The following is a 17,294-nucleotide window of genomic DNA, read 5'->3' as shown; positions in this document are numbered from 1 at the left end:
CCAGGGTTTGTTCTTGCCTTGTGTCCTATGCTAGCTGGGATAGGCTCCAGCAGACCCCCATGACCCTGGGGTTCAGGATTGATTGACTGAATGTACAACAATGACATCCATTCTTCTTTTTCTTGCATCACTCTGCCACTCCTCCCAGGCGAGTGTTACCTGTCTCCTCTCCCGGTCCTGACTCCGACTCCCTAGGCAAGGTAGTGCGGTTCCTTTTATTGAAGACCGGGTGCCGGGGTTTTTCAATGGCATTGCCCTTTGGAATTACTTCCGGGCCGTACAGAAGTCCCATCACTCCCTGCGGCAGTCCCTGGCGGCATCCACAGAACCCAACAGGGCTGTACTACAATTCCCAGCATCCCAAGCGAGTATGTAAATGAGTACTGAAACACAGGGATGTTGCCATCTAGTGGAATGGGGGAACATTCAGCTTTAATACAGAGCCTCCCCCCAATCTCTTTGTTGTTTTAGCCTCCCGGGCCGCTTAAGGGAGTGGGGCCAACCAAGGCAGGGATTCATTATAATTGTGCATCCATTTTCCTTTGGCATTTATTGGGTGAGCCCACATGCTTGGGGTGTGCAGGCCTGGTCGAAATGGTGTCATCTTCTAACTTCTTTGTTTAATAAAAACTAATGGCTTTATTCTTTTGTGACACACCAATTGGGTGCAGTTTGTGTTTACAGGGTCCCTGTGGGGACTTTGGTTTTATCCCTCATTCTAAATATCTGCAGCTGAGTGGCCCAAACTGGAGGGCATGTTAATGTGCCATTTTGCCCCCTCCAGGGTAAGTTCCTGCTTTCTGATTGTTACTGCCAGTAATGTGTGTGCTTCAGGTCCTCATCACCTCATCCAGTTCAATGTGGATAATTAGGTGGTAAACTACGAGCAAAACAACAATCGTTTCTGATTAATTTATACAAATAAAGAGAATTGGGAATGTTTAAAGCATAATCCATGAACTGCTGCAGTCATCTACTTCTTGATTCATTCATATTTGTGGGACGGCTTTCGTGATGAAGATTTGGCTGACTTGCCCATTAAAGAAAATGTCTTACTCTTTTTGTATTCAGGACCATGCGGTTAAACAGATGGAGCTCGACTCTGTGCGGAAACACATTGAGAAGGAGTATGCGACCAGGGTGCAGCTGGAGGACAAGATTTTAGGCAAAATGCAGGATCAGCTCACTCTGGACAAAGCAACAAAATTCTCACGCCGGATGACAGAAAAGCTCACTGCGCGCACTCGGCAAATGGTACGTCTTGGACACCGAATCTGCACACTGTACACTGCACTATCTGTCTAATCCTGCCTACTATACTAAAATTAAATTAATTCATTCTATCTATCTATCTATCTATCTATCTATCTATCTATCTATCTATCTATCTATCTATCTATCTATCTACCACCTAATCCTGCCTACTATACTAAAATTAAATTCTATCTATCTATCTATCTATCTATCTATCTATCTATCTATCTATCTATCTATCTATCTATCTATCTATCTATCTATCTATCTATCTATCTATCACCTAATCCTGCCTACTATGCTAAAATTAAATTAATTCTATCTATCTATCTATCTATCTATCTATCTATCTATCTATCTATCTATCTATCTATCTATCTACCACCTAATCCTGCCTACTATACTAAAATTAAATTAATTCTATCTATCTATCTATCTATCTATCTATCTATCTATCTATCTATCTATCTATCTATCTATCTATCTATCACCTAATCCTGCCTACTATATTAAAATTAAATTAATTCTATCTATCTATCTATCTATCTATCTATCTATCTATCTATCTATCTATCTATCTATCTATCTATCACCTAATCCTGCCTACTATACTAAAATTAAATTAATTCTATCTATCTATCTATCTATCTATCTATCTATCTATCTATCTATCTATCTATCTATCTATCTATCTATCTATCTATCTATCTATCTATCTATCTAATCCTGCCTACCAAATTCTATCTATCTATCTATCTATCTATCTATCTATCTATCTATCTATCTATCTATCTATCTATCTATCTATCTATCTATCTATCTATCACCTAATCCTGCCTACTATACTAAAATTAAATTAATTCTATCTATCTATCTATCTATCTATCTATCTATCTATCTATCTATCTATCTATCTATCTATCTATCTATCTAATCCTGCCTACCAAATTCTATCTATCTATCTATCTATCTATCTATCTATCTATCTATCTATCTATCTATCTATCTATCTATCTATCTATCTATCTGTCTGTCTGTCTGTCTGTCTGTCTGTCTGTCTGTCTGTCTGTCTGTCTACCACCTAATCCTGCCTACTATACTAAAATTAAATTAATTCTATCTATCTATCTATCTATCTATCTATCTATCTATCTATCTATCTATCTATCTATCTATCTATCTATCACCTAATCCTGCCTACTATATTAAAATTAAATTAATTCTATCTATCTATCTATCTATCTATCTATCTATCTATCTATCTATCTATCTATCTATCTATCACCTAATCCTGCCTACTATACCAAAATTAAATTAATTCTATCTATCTATCTATCTATCTATCTATCTATCTATCTATCTATCTATCTATCTATCTATCTATCTATCTATCACCTAATCCTGCCTACTATACTAAAATTAAATTAATTCTATCTATCTATCTATCTATCTATCTATCTATCTATCTATCTATCTATCTATCTATCTATCTATCTATCTATCTATCTATCTATCTATCTATCTATCTAATCCTGCCTACCAAATTCTATCTATCTATCTATCTATCTATCTATCTATCTATCTATCTATCTATCTATCTATCTATCTATCTATCTATCTATCTATCTATCTAATCCTGCCTACCAAATTCTATCTATCTATCTATCTATCTATCTATCTATCTATCTATCTATCTATCTATCTATCTATCTGTCTGTCTGTCTGTCTGTCTGTCTGTCTGTCTGTCTACCACCTAATCCTGCCTACTATACTAAAATTAAATTAATTCTATCTATCTATCTATCTATCTATCTATCTATCTATCTATCTATCTATCTATCTATCTATCTATCTACCACCTAATCCTGCCTACTATACTAAAATTAAATTAATTCTATCTATCTATCTATCTATCTATCTATCTATCTATCTATCTATCTATCTATCTATCTACCACCTAATCCTGCCTACTATACTAAAATTAAATTAATTCTATCTATCTATCTATCTATCTATCTATCTATCTATCTATCTATCTATCTATCTATCTATCTATCTATCTATCTATCTATCTATCTATCTATCTATCTATCTATCTATCTATCTATCTAACTATCTATCTATCTATCTATCTATCTAGTTAAGAGTCGGCTACTTGTATCTATCTTGCATATAGTGAATTTAAAGTCTATTTTTATAACAAACAGACTTTCATGCGTTTCTTTCTTTCTTTTATAGACCCTTCAACTATCTTTTGCCTGTCTTCCTAATTAGCGTAGTACCTTTCAGATTTTATATAGTGCATTTCATATTTAACTATGTTTTATTTTTACCTGTGTTGCTTGAGTTAACTACAGGAATCGGCCCTTGCTATTTATTTATCAGCCTGTATCTATCCAGTTATAGTTAACAACAGTAATTACTGGTTTGTGTTGCTGATTTCTTAACTGTGTGTCTATTTATTTGTTTGTTCCTTCAGGAAATTGAAGTTTCCAAAGTAGAAAATGAAATCGCACAGATGACTCTCGAGGCCAACAGTACCAACCTGAAGCTGACCTTATTGCAGAAGATGCTCGCAGAAATGAACCAGGAGATTCAGAGCAAAAACGAAATGATCTCTCGCAATGAGAATGAAATTGCAAAGCGGGTCATTGTGATTGAGCGCAAGCAGAGTGCCATCAATCTGCTGAACAAGAAAATCGAGCAGATCGCTGCCAGCACTGGGGTAATTGCCTTGTAGCATTGTGCCGTTGGCGAGCGGTCCGTGAGTCAGCTCTTAGCATCTCATATATAGAGAAGACTTTAATACTTTCACTTTGGTTCTCATGTCTGACAGTGATGCCTCATTTCTCATATCTTAGTTAGTTTCATTTTTGCTTTGTCTTGATTTTGTAGCCATTTTTAGTTATACAGACCACAGAGAAGCAGCAGCAGAGGCTAAATGCCCCACTGCAGAAACGGTCACCTATGGAGCTAGGAAATATGTGGATGTGCTGTTGTGTGGCTGGAGTGGTGGGACTTGGGGTTCAAAGCCGTCAGATTATACAGATAAATGGGGCTGCTATGTACTCCTGCTGAAAGATCTTTTTGGGAATTGCATAGGAATCTTAATTTTATTTGAATGTGTGTGTCTTATGACTGCATACACGTGTCTTTGTCTCTACAGCAAGAGGACATGGGTCCCCTAGAACTGAAGATTAAAAATCTCACCAAGTACATCGAAGAGCATAATGCCGAGATCACCTCGATGCAGCAGTATTGGCTGAGAGAGCAAAATGAACTTGTTCTGCTGACCAGGGAGAGGGAAGAGCAGGCGGCTTCAGTGGAAACCTTGAAGAAAAAGCTCACCATTTTACAGCAGCAGAAAATACGCATCGAAAGTAAGTAGTGATGTATGAAGATGTAGCCGTCAACTGGCGCTGTGACTCCCTAAACAAAGTCGCTCAACCTGCCAGTGCTGGAACCTCTGAAATACAGAAAAGTATCAAACCTGTGCTAAGCATCTGGAGGGGCCTAGTGGACTGGAAACCATAAGAGTGCCAGTTTAGCGCTCGCTTCAGAAGCAACCTGTTAGTGCTCTCCATTGATAGAAGGGTAATAAGAAATCATTTTAATAATTTCTTACATTTATAAAGCGGCTCAAATCGCTTTACACAGTGAGTGAGAAGTCACTTCAGCCACCACTGATGTGCAGCATCCAACCTGGGTGATGCAACGGCAGCCATTATGGCGCCAGTACGCTCACCCAACATGAGCTGTCAGCAGGGGATGTGGTGACAGAGTGATAGCCAGTTAGGGATCGGGGACGATTAGGGGGCCAGAATGACCAGGCCATGGTGGACAATTTAGCCAGGACGTCAAGATACACCCTACTGTTTATGAGGGTTCTTTTATGACCACCGAGAGTCAGGTTTTATGTCTCATCCAAAGAACGCCACCGTTTTTACTGCACAGTGTCCCAGTCAGTGCACTGGGGCATTGGGATCCAAATTCAGATTACAGGATGGACCTCACCAACACCTCTTCCAGCTGCAACCCAAGGCCTACCATCCCAAGTACTGGCCAGGCCTGCACATGCTTAGCTTTAGGCGGATGACCTCTACTGAAGTGTGTGTGGTATGGCTGCTAAGTATTAAGCGGTGTGGCCCAGTGTCTGAGATTTTGTCCACACGACTACATTTTCATTTAAAAAAACACAAGACATTAGCCTGCGTTTTAGCATTTTCATCCACACTACCATGGCGTTTTCTTGAAAAGCTTTTGAAAAGTCTCTCCCGAGCGCCGGCTTGACTTTGCAGTGTGGACGGGTGAAAATGCAGACTCTAAGCGCACTCCGATTCATTTCTGCTTATGAAATAGGCCTTCAGTGATTGGCTCCTGCTCATTACAACACCTCAATCCCTGATTGGCCACCCTTTACATCGGAAAAGCATATTTCAGCGTAGCAGACATACAGGAATTACTTTCTGCTTATATGTGTGCATCTAAATTGCATTATGTACAGTTTGAATGCTGCATACGTGTGCAACAGGTAAAAAATTTACAAGTCACTGCAGATTTGTGATAAATCCTGTGCCCTGGAGTTTTTGCGCCCATACATACATGCATGCCCAGCGTAGGCGAACATCTAAATCATATGCTTTTTTGGCTGTTGTACTGTGAGAGGAGAGACTTTCATAAACGATGTGGATGGAGGTCAAATTAGACGCTGATTTGTGTATCCTGGAAAAAATCGGGAGTGGTCTCCCCTCGACTTTCTCGTATACTAAGATATGAGGATGGATATTTGAGGAGTAAACCGCAAGACAATGATTCTATTTTTATATCATGTGCATTAAAGAACCATCAACAACAAATCAAATCAAATTAATATTATATCGAACAATTATTATAAGAGCACAGTCGGACTCTGCAGCTGCATAAATAAAAGGTAAAGTACCTCTTCCAGTTAGCGGAAATAGGCCAGAAGTTGATAGAAATCTGCGTTTTATTCGTAATACTTGTATGCAAAATTTGTTTGACCGAAGTGAAAGCGTACTCAATTTACTGTATCATGTTTACACACACACAGACATAATTACAAAAATTGTATTTTCGGACTCGGGGAGGTCTAAAACAATGAGATTCATCAAAATCTCAAAATGGAAATTTTGTAGGATTCCAATACTCTCCCTATACTTCATACACGAGAAAGTGAGAGAGGTCTGAAATGTCGAGATTCATCAAAATCTTGACATCGAATCTTTGTAGGATTCCAATACTCTCCCTATACTTCATACACGAGAAAGTCAGGGAGGTCTGAAATGTCGAGATTCATCAAAATCTTGACATGGAATCTTTGGACGATTACAATACTTTCCCTATACTTCGTATACGAGAAAGTCAGGGAGGTCTGAAATGTCGAGATTCATCAAAATCTTGACATCAAATCTTTGGACGATTACAGTACTTTCCCTATACTTCGTATACAAGAAAGTCAGGGAGGTCTGAAATGTCGAGATTCATCAAAATCTTGACATGGAATCTTTGGACGATTACAATACTTTCCCTATACTTCATACACGAGAAAGTCAGAGAGGTCTGAAAAATGTCGAGATTCATCAAAATCTTGACATCGAATCTTTGGACGATTACAATACCTTCCCTGTACTTTGTATACGAGAAAGTCAGAGAGGTCTGAAATGTCGAGATTCATCAAAATGGAAATTTTGTAGGATTCCAATACTCTCCCTATACGTCAAACAAGAGCAAAGTCAAGGAGGTCTGAAATGTCGAGATTCATCAAAATCTTGACATCGAATGTTGGGATGATTACCATACTTACCCTATACTTCGTATACGAGAAAGTAAAAAGGACGTTCAATTAGACTTTCTGTTCCCCATTTCTGAGACTGGATTGGCGGAGTAATTTTGTTGTGTTTTGTTTTTCTAATGGATTGTGGGAAGAGGTTTGTGAAAACCAATAAGGCTTCTTACACGCCACCTCCTTTTTTTTTACTTAATAGATGAAATTCAGCAGGAGCTGAACGAGCAGAAGGACACTGAGCGGCAGATGAAGAATCTCTCCAACGACATGGTGAAGCTCACTATGCTCGTGAACAAGAACAGCACTCTCAAGGAATCTCTGCAGCAGAGCAACATTCTGATGGAAAATGAGTTTGTGCACAAGCTTAAGGTAAACCCGCCTGGATTGGCTTCATTTAGCAGACAGTGGGGGGAGAGGGGGTTTACCCTAAAATACTACAAGCCTCAGTGGGCATCTAATTTTATTATCCCTTGTCACACACATGCGCATAGGAGGCAGCTGAATGGCTTGAATGAAGGTAATTCCGTGCCAGACCGGGAGGTAGCTGAGTGCACCGACTCTTTTTCTCACCTTTCTGCAGACCGTTCACAGGAAATTCGGCCTGGCCCTGATGACATCAATTCTGGTTCCGACCCCTTTGACGTCACTTCCGGGTCTGAGCCTATGGATGAAGAACCTTCCGGTTCTGGCCCCTGTGATGTAATTTGCGGGCCCGAGCCTATGGATGAAGGCCCTTCCAGTTCCGGCCCCTTTGAGGTCATTTCCTATACTGGTCGCCACCTTTCCCCTGTCCCCTCAGTTCTGTTTTGGACTCTGATTTGTGCACATCAGTGCTATCACTTTATTCAATTTTGCAGCCAGGAAACAATATACGGGTGACTGCCACCAAACCTTGCTATGGCTCTTTGTCGCGGTTGTGACACCAGTTATGTAGTGGAAGGCTCTGAGGACACTTCCCAGATTTCCCACTCCATTCTATCTTTCTTTTGTCCTTTGGACAACTCTAACCATAAAGTGACCTTAACAGGAGGTGACCAAAGGGTACAAAAGCTAAATTCAGTGTGTAAATATGCACAAACTAGCCCCCAAAGCACTCTTCCTCCACCCCAGCATTTCCATTGATGGCCATTTTAGTCCATTAACCACTGTGAAAGGATTCCACACGACACAGAGAGGTTTTCGGGGGCAGCCACATATATGAGAGAGGCTGCCAAAACGGACTGTTTGTGGTTCAGAATGGTACAAGTCTTAACAGACTTCAGGCCAACACAGAACACTAGAGATGGGCAAACATGGCAGTTTTAAAGCCAGGCAGGGGAAGTGATGTCATCGTGGCAGGAACAGGAAGTGATGTCATCGGGCCCAGAACCAGAAATGACTTCATCGGGGAGTCGGAACTAGAAGTGATGTCACCATTGGGGGTTATGGAACTGGAAGTGATGTCATTGGAATATGGACCTGGAAGTGACATCATCGGGCCCGGAACCGGAAGTGAGGCCATCGATTTCCGGGCGAAATTTCTCATGGTTGGTCTGCCGATGAAAAAGAGGAAGGATCAGTGCACTCTGCCACCCCCTGGACTGGCATGGAATTATCCCTTTGTGAGTCCTGCAGCTGCCTCCCATGCGCACGTGTGTGACACCCCTTTATGAAAGATGGCAGAAGCAATTCTTGGAAAATGCAACATTTTTAAATTTCGTTATTTTGAAAGATGCCACTGTAAAGATTTATTTTTTTTTTCTTCAGGAATCTGAAAGGGAATCGATTGAAATAAAAGTGAAGCTGGAAAGTGTTCAAGAAGAGAAGGACAGGCTGCTGAACAGCCTCGTGGAGGCCGAGTGAGTTGTCACGTTTCTGAAATGATTGTGTTGCTCCGCTCATGGCCTTGTACAAAGGAATTTAAACTCTGGAGATGTTAGCCAGGATGTTTGTTGCGATTGGTTTCTTTATATTTGATGTACAGTATATTGGAATGCTTTGAAATAGAAAAAGAGGCTTAGGAAGGATATTCTTCACTTTTGATTTCACTGTCCATTTCAGTTTCAATGCCCGAAGGCGGATTCACTTCGTCATCACTGCTCATATCGCTGTCAAGAGTGTGCAACACCTGGGCTGCAGAAAAACTCTTCTTACGAGACGCCATTATGAGGCCATTATGTTTCTCGTCCTCATGTGTCTCACACTTGCATCAAAGCCAAACTGACCAATCAGATTGCTCTGAGGGACTCGACATACAGAGTAGGAGGCTAGGAGAAGACGCGTCTACACTGCTGTCTGAGTAACACTCGGGCCTGTCACTTATACAAGATGCACCTATATCGTTTCCCTAGCAACGCTCGAAACTAACGCTGCTGGCACTTTTACAGCCCGAGTAATCCTCTTGTGTAATGCTTATGCATGACGCGTCTATACAGCTGCCCTAGTGATGCTCAGGACAAACGCTTTTAGCAGTTTTCACAGTCTGAGAGACTCTCGGGTCGAATGCTAAGGAGATGAATCCTCTCTTTGTTGTTCACTTGACCTTTATCTAGTTTCCTGATATACTTGAACAAGTTTCTAACATTTATTAACCCTTTTATAAATTTGATAAATTGTTGTTGTTGTTATACTGCTTCTAAGATTGATCCCATTTGTTAGATAGATAGATAGATAGATAGATAGATAGATAGATAGATAGATAGATAGATAGATAGATAGATAGATAGATAGATAGATAGATAGATAGATAGATAGATAGATAGATAGAATTTAATTTTGGTATAGTAGGCAGAATTAGATAGATAGATAGATAGATAGATAGATAGATAGATAGATAGATAGATAGATAGATAGATAGATAGATAGATAGATAGATAGATGGATAAAAGGCACTATATGATAGATAGATAGATAGATAGATAGATAGATAGATAGATAGATAGATAGATAGATAGATAGATAGATAGATAGATAGATAGATTAATTTACTTTTAGTATAGTAGGCAGGATTAGATAGATAGATACAATTAATTTAGTTTTAGTATAGTAGGCAGGATTAGATAGATGGATAGATAGATAGATGGATGGATAGATGGATAAAGGCACTATATGATAGATAGAATTAATTTAATTTTAGTATAGTAGGCAGGATTAAATAGATAGATAAAAGGCACTAAGATAGATAGATAGAATTAATTTTATTTTAGTATAGTAGGCAGGATTAGATAGATAGATAGATAGAATTTATTTTATTTTAGTATAGTGGGCAGGATTAGATAGATAGATAAAAGGCACTATATGATAGATAGATAGAATTAATTTTATTTTAGTATAGTAGGCAGGATTAGATAGATAGATAGATAGAATTAATTTTATTTTAGTATAGTAGGCAGGATTAGATAGATAGATAGATAGATAGATAGATAGATAGATAGATAGATAGATAGATAGATAGATAGATAGATAGATAGATAGATAGATAGATAGATAGATAGATAGATACTTTATTAATCCCCAAGGGGAAATTCACAATGTTAATGTGGGACGCACACCAAAACACTTATGCACCATAAGTTTCATTTTTCTTCCACACTTTTTAGTGCTGACCCTTAGCTTTGAAATGTTTTGCCCTTGATTTTCGACCCTTGTTTCCATTCTGACATTGATTTTTTTTTTTGATTTCTTGGTTTTAACCCCTGTTCTACGTTTTAACTACATCTTATGTCACAGCCCTACTCAAAAATATCTTTGCCAGTCATTTCTAGCACAACAGACACGACCTGGGAATGTGCAGCATGTGATGTCACTGTCACGTTGTGCACTTTAGAACATTAAAAAGGTTTAGACGAGAATATGCTATTCAGTTTCATTAAACTTGTCAGTCTTGTCCACTTAATTCTTCCCAAATAGCATCAAGTCGAGTTTTAAAAGTCCCTAAAGTCCTCCTGCCTACCACACTACTTGGTCACTTATCCTGTGTGTCTGTGGTTCTCCGTGTGAATTAAACCTTCCTAATATTTGTGTGGAATTTACCCTTCACAAGTTTCCAACTGTGTCCCCATGTTCTTGATGAACTCATTTTAAAGTCACCGTCTTGATCCACTCGACTAATTCCTGTCATAAACACTTCAATCATTAAGTCTTCTCTTAATGTCCTTTGTTTAGTCTCAGCTCTTTTAATCTCCCCTCATAATTCATCCCCTGTCGCCCTGGAATCAGCCTTGTCACTCTTCTCTGGACTTTCTAAAGCATCCGAGTTTACGGAGAAAAACATAAGGATTGTTCCCAACAAACAAATGTAGCGTTTTCATCATTTTTGTTTTGACAGTCATGCATTTTGATTTCCTGGTGTTATGATTGGGAGTTCCAAAGCACATGAGTCCCAAAAACACTTCCAAAAATGCCTACTATTGGGGGAAATCCTGTCAAAAACCCTGGCTGGATGTAAAAAAGGCCATGTAGAATCTTTATAAAATGAAATATTTATTTTTAAAGACTCTAAAAAACAATCCATAGAGCACAAAAAGACAAAGGAGCTGCCAGCAAAGCAATCCAAGGTGAAGAAAAGTCCCAATACGAAATCCCAAGAACCGTTGAAATGTAAGGCGAACGAAATGTTAAAAATGCAGTAAATCACTAAAGCACACGAAATGGACAAAAAGCACAGGAACTCACCACTCCAAAGTGCATTCGAAATGAAGTGCCTGGAACTGTGGGAGACCCTCTGGTTTTATAGGGCGGATGGTCCGGCCACTTGGTGGGACCTCCCATAAAACACATGGAACATAACAGAGGCGGCTTACATACAAAAACAAAATTGAGAGTAAAGAACGATGCACGTAATCAACATGAATAAGAGTCGAGAATGAACAGAAGAGACATCAAAAAAAGAATCTGAACCCCATCCCGGGCAAGAATCCAGTTACAGTTTTTTTCCCTGTTTTCTGGTTAACGTCTCATAACAACAACATTTATTTCAACAGAATATTTTCATACAGAACATGAAGCTCAACGTTCTTATCTTCTGGCTTTAACAAAAAATAATTCCTGCCTCTCTCTCTCTCTCAGTCTGGTACAACATGGTCCTCTGTTTACCCGTAGACAGTTTTTAATATAAGAAAGCGAAGAAATGAAACCACTGCCTAAATGTTAGTAGAGTAACGTAAATTACTAAATAAATGAAGCAATAAAATCAATAATATTGAAAATTGTTGTGGAAGTTAAAGCGATGAGGCATCAACTCTTCTTTAACACTTGGCATCTTTTAGGCGGCAGATTATGCTATGGGAGAAGAAGACGCAACTGGCAAAGGAGACACGAGCGGCTGTTGATTCTGATGTCGGCCAAGGGGAAATTCGCACCATGAAGTCTGAAATTCATAGAATGGAGGTGAGCCACTAATGTTCACAGCCACTTTAGCCCAGTTTGACTACACCACAGCAGGACAGTTTCCCTATTTTTGAGTGTCCTCAAAAATGTCGTGACCACCCTGCAGGTTCGGTACGGACAGCTGATGAAGCAGCAGGAGAAGCTGATCAGGGAAATGGAGGCGGTGGTCGCCCGTCGAGAGACCATCGTCACCAGGGGTGAGGTCCAGGCCAAAATGGAGAAGAAGCAACTGACACAAGGCGCCTTCCACAGCACGCTGCATCTGCTGCAGAAGAAGATTCACGAAACACAAAAGGTGATGTGGACCACCGGGGTGCATACAGCCACCCTAACTCCAACACAGACAGGCAGGACAATAATGGGGGGGTCTGAAAATCGAGAGTCCACCTTATGAGAAGGATTTAGGAGTCGTAGTGGACTCTAAACTATCGACTTCCAGACAGTGTTGAGAAGCCATTGAGAAGGCAAACAGAATGTCAGGTTATATAGCGCCTTGATGTGTGGAGTACAAGTCACAGGAGGTTCTGCTCAACCTTTATAACACACTGGTGAGGCTTCATCTGGAGTCCTGTGTGCAGTTTTGGTCTCCAGGCTACAGAAAAAGGACACAACAGCACTGGAGAAGGTCCAGATAAGAGCAACCAGGCTGATTCAGGGATACAGGAGTTGAGTTATGAGGAAAGATTAAAAGAGCTGAGCCTTTACAGGAGATGAAGAGGAGACCTGAGTGAAGTGTTTAAAATGGTGAAGGGAATTAGTCCAGTGGATTGAGACCGTGATTTTCATCGAGAACACGGGGACACAGCTGGAAACTTGTGAAGTTTTTTAGGGAAGTTTTTCTTTACACAAAGACCGATAGACACTTGGAATAAGCGACCAAGTAGTGTGGTGGACAGTAAGACCTTACGGTCTTTCAAAGCTTGACTTGATGTTTTTTTGGAAGAAATAAGTGGATAGGACTGGAGAGCTTTGTTGGGCTGAATGGCCTGTTCTCGTCTAGAGTGCTCAAATGTTCTAGTTGCCACACAGCACACCTTTATTTATAGGTGGGGAGGCGCATTCTACGATCCCCACAAGAGCACAACGTCCACAAGAGAAAAGCTTAGTCCTCTTTCTTTCTTTCTTTCTTTCTTTCTTTCTTCCTTTCTCCTCGAATGCAGTGAGGCGGCTCCTTTTATTCCGCTCCCGGTGGCTCATCAGTATTATATTACCTGGAATCACTCCCAGGTGTGCTGGAAGTCCACTGTAGGGCTCTGCAGCTCCCCCTGGTGGCCCCCCAAGGGAACCCAACAGGGCTATACCAAACTCCAAGTCCCAGCATGCCCTGCAAGAATCCGTGGTGCCAGGAGGGCTGCCCTCTAGTGTCCTTGGGGTGGTAGTGCACTGCAGATGCTCTCTCTCCCCCCCCTACCAGTCCATCCATCCAGCAGGCGCCCCAGCTGGGTAATGGCCAAGGCTGCCCATCACAGTGAGCAATCAAAAGGTAAAAGGCTGCCGAAGAATTGCCGGTTGGTTCCGTGCTTTTTGGACAGATTTGTTTTTTTAAAAGTGTTCAATTATGGGATATTTTCACGTATGATACATGGCACCTCACAGCAGGGGTCCCCAAGTTCAGTCCTGGGGTACCACTGTGGCTGCGGGTTTTCATTCCGACCAGTTTCACACATAAATGGTTCAGTCTTTCTTTGAATTGTTTCATTCATCTTTTTCCTTGAGTAATGTGTGCTGGTGCCGTATATTTACATGCAAATAAAATTCACACATGTGCTTTTTTGGCCATATCTTTAAATATTGAACTTGAGGACCACTTAGTTAAGCCTTTTTATTACTTCCTAACAACACTATCTGTCAAAGACAGGTAATAGGAAAAGTTTTTAATTATTCTATCTCTACGTGCACTTTGATTCACTTTCTTCTGTGTTTGCGCACGTGTGAATTTTTTTCACCGATGCTCCCTCCCTCATTCCCCCTTCTCTGACTCTGTCATTATTCTCAGGGAGGCTTTGTCACATCCTGTCCACTTTTATACTTGTCTGTCTTTGAAGGTGACTCTCGTTCCTCGTGTGTCTCACACTCACATTTCCTCTTTTGTCGCATCATCCAAGCAAAACTGACCAATCAGATTGCTCTGAGGGGCCAGACGTACAGACTTTAGCGTTTTATTATACAGTACAACAGATTAGCACACACATGAATGTAACATTGAAGTAGCGGCTCAAATAATACACAGGCGTTCAGACAGCTTTGTTATGCTCTACTTCAGAATGTGTGAAGTGACTTTAGAACATTTATAGGAGCAAATCAACTGTAAAAGTCACCCTGCATATTGTAAAAGTCAAGCGCAAGGAGCCTAGCATGCGATTAAAATATCAAGCACCCTCTGCTGGTCCAAATTGGAATTGACAAACATTTAGTCACACTTTAAAAGACACCATTTGGAAAACTTGGAGGTTTATTCTCTAGACATATCTACAGTATATGAAAGGCACTATATAATAGATTGATACATAAATATGAAAGGCACTATATGATAGATAGATAGATAGATAGATATGAAAGGCACTATATGATAGATAGATAGAGCACTATATAATGATAGATAGATAGATAGATAGATAGATAGATAGATAGATAGATAGATAGATAGATAGATAGATAGATAGATAGATAGATAGATATGAAAGGCACTATATGATAGATAGAGCACTATATAATGATAGATAGATAGATAAATAAGGCACTATATAATAGATAGATATGAAAGGCACTATATGATAGATAGATAGATAGATAGATAGATAGATAGATAGATAGATAGATAGATAGATAGATAGATAGATAGATAGATATGAAAGGCACTATATGATAGATAGATAGATAGATAGATAGATAGATAGATAGATAGATAGATAGATAAGAGCACTATATAATGATAGATGGATAGATAAATAAGGCACTATATTATGATAGATAGATAAATAAGGCAATATATAATAGATAGATAGATAGATAAGGCACTATAAAATGATAGATAGATAGATAGATAGATAGATAGATAGATAGATAGATAGATAAGGCACTATATAAAGATAGATAGATAGATAAGGCACTATATAATGATAGATAGATAGATATGAAAGGCACTATATGATAGATAGATAGAATTTAGTGTAGTAGGCAGGATTACATAGATAGATAGACATAGATAGATATGAAAGGCACTATATGATATAGAATTAATTTAGTATAGTAGGCAGGATCCATATTACTAACCGAGAATAAACCGGATATGGACGCAGGGACACGGCGGTGGGACCATGAGACGTACTGCGCAGGCACGTGTCTCATAAACCGCAAGCGAAGTCGTATCCACCGCGAACGAAGGAGTCACGGCCCAAGAACGAAAGAGCTCAACTAACGTGAATGAGAAATGAAGCAACAACACGCCCATAGCTACCACTAATGACACAACCACACAAAAAAGAGGATTCTGCGCTGCACCCCAGAGTCAAACGTGAAAGGCTACGGAGGCCCCACAGGTCCACAAAGATTATACAAAGGCGCAGGCGTCACCACCATATTGTGAGTGGCACTACTGCGGAGTGATGTTAGGAATAATGGGCTGCTTGGGATTGTACAAACCGCTGAACGCTTTACACCAAATTCAAACACAATACTGCTCAACGATACAAACACGAGCCCACCTGGATAAGATCAATGAATGCAGGCGCCTACAACGCGCATCTGAAACTGCGGAAGCAAAGCAGGCACGGGTTCAAAACGAAAAACCACAACTGATGGAGATAAATAATCTCTTTCAAATCTATTTCAGGTACCCAAGACCAGGGATTGGCGAGCGAAACGAGTAGGGGGCGGAGCCCCCTAGTTACATAGATACTGTAGATAGATAGATATGAAAGGCAGTATATGAGAGATAGAGAGATAGATAGATAGATAGATACAAAATCACTGTTTCAGTGTGTTTATCAAACCTCATTCATATAAAAACTTAAAATATATTTTGGTTTCTTATATCATTTGACTGAAAAACAGTAAATGAAAACATAAAAATAGAAAGGTTGAATGTTTTGCTAGCGACTCTAGTTTAGATGCTAAACTCTTCTAGTTGATGTTTTCCAGCCTACGTTTTGCTCGGTGGCACCAGTAGGGGGCACTGTTACAGAGTAATACTGGCTTTCTTAATAACTCCAAACTCCTGTAAACTCCACAAGCGCAGATCGCTTTGCTGTCTTTACTGACCCAACTTGAGGTGCTGCTCCGTTTCACTTTTGTTTTAGTGGCTGAAGTCACACGTCATTTGTTTTGTTAGCCACGTCCATGACAGCGCTTAGAACTAATTCTATGTTCTTCTTTTTAAAGCAAGCCGCAGAGTGTGACGGTGAAATACAGGAGTTCCAGGACAGCCAGCGGTCATTAAGCAGGACACTAGACGAGAAGCAGAACCAGATCGCCCAGCTGCAGGCCGCTTTGGAGACACTGGTGATGAACTTCAAGCGACTGCAAGACAAAAAGGACAGGGTGAGCATGGCATTCTCGGAAAGGCTTCTATCCTTCACTTAATGATATCATACAGTAACCTTGTGAAGAATGACTCCATCTCTCTTTCTGAATCACATACGAGGGTAAATCAAAAAGCAAAGGCAATCTGAAAGTGACACGGTAACCGCGGTGGGTAGAAGCTGGCACAGTACGACACTTTGGCAATGGCTTATGGGTAGTTTGAACACACCCGGCGTAGCGCTCTGCCGTCAGTCTAGTAGAAGCCAAGTTTAAATGAACAAACAGGACTGCACCTTCCTTGACCATCGTGTGCAGTGAGATTTCTTTGGGAAGAGGGAGCAAAACC

The 17,294-nt window shown here is 40.0% G+C and overlaps 1 protein-coding gene across 2 annotated transcripts in view; it reads left to right on the top strand.

Annotated features, from left to right (window-relative positions):
- The window catches only part of ccdc40 (coiled-coil domain containing 40), a 49,784-nt gene that overhangs the window by 31,771 nt on the left and 719 nt on the right, over positions 1 to 17,294 (top strand). For both annotated transcript variants that reach the window (XM_051936497.1, XM_051936498.1), the window contains exons 11-18: positions 1,072 to 1,254; positions 3,734 to 3,979; positions 4,421 to 4,634; positions 7,260 to 7,429; positions 8,807 to 8,898; positions 12,307 to 12,427; positions 12,534 to 12,722; positions 16,808 to 16,966. In XM_051936497.1, the coding sequence (XP_051792457.1) occupies positions 1,072 to 1,254; positions 3,734 to 3,979; positions 4,421 to 4,634; positions 7,260 to 7,429; positions 8,807 to 8,898; positions 12,307 to 12,427; positions 12,534 to 12,722; positions 16,808 to 16,966 (1,374 nt within the window). The remainder of the gene's footprint in view (positions 1 to 1,071; positions 1,255 to 3,733; positions 3,980 to 4,420; positions 4,635 to 7,259; positions 7,430 to 8,806; positions 8,899 to 12,306; positions 12,428 to 12,533; positions 12,723 to 16,807; positions 16,967 to 17,294) is intronic.

The sequence above is a fragment of the Erpetoichthys calabaricus genome, chromosome 14 (genome assembly GCF_900747795.2).
Source record: "Erpetoichthys calabaricus chromosome 14, fErpCal1.3, whole genome shotgun sequence".
NCBI lineage: Eukaryota > Metazoa > Chordata > Cladistia > Polypteriformes > Polypteridae > Erpetoichthys > Erpetoichthys calabaricus.
Note: the sequence above shows the minus strand (reverse complement) of the source record. Positions and strands in the feature narration are given on the sequence as shown.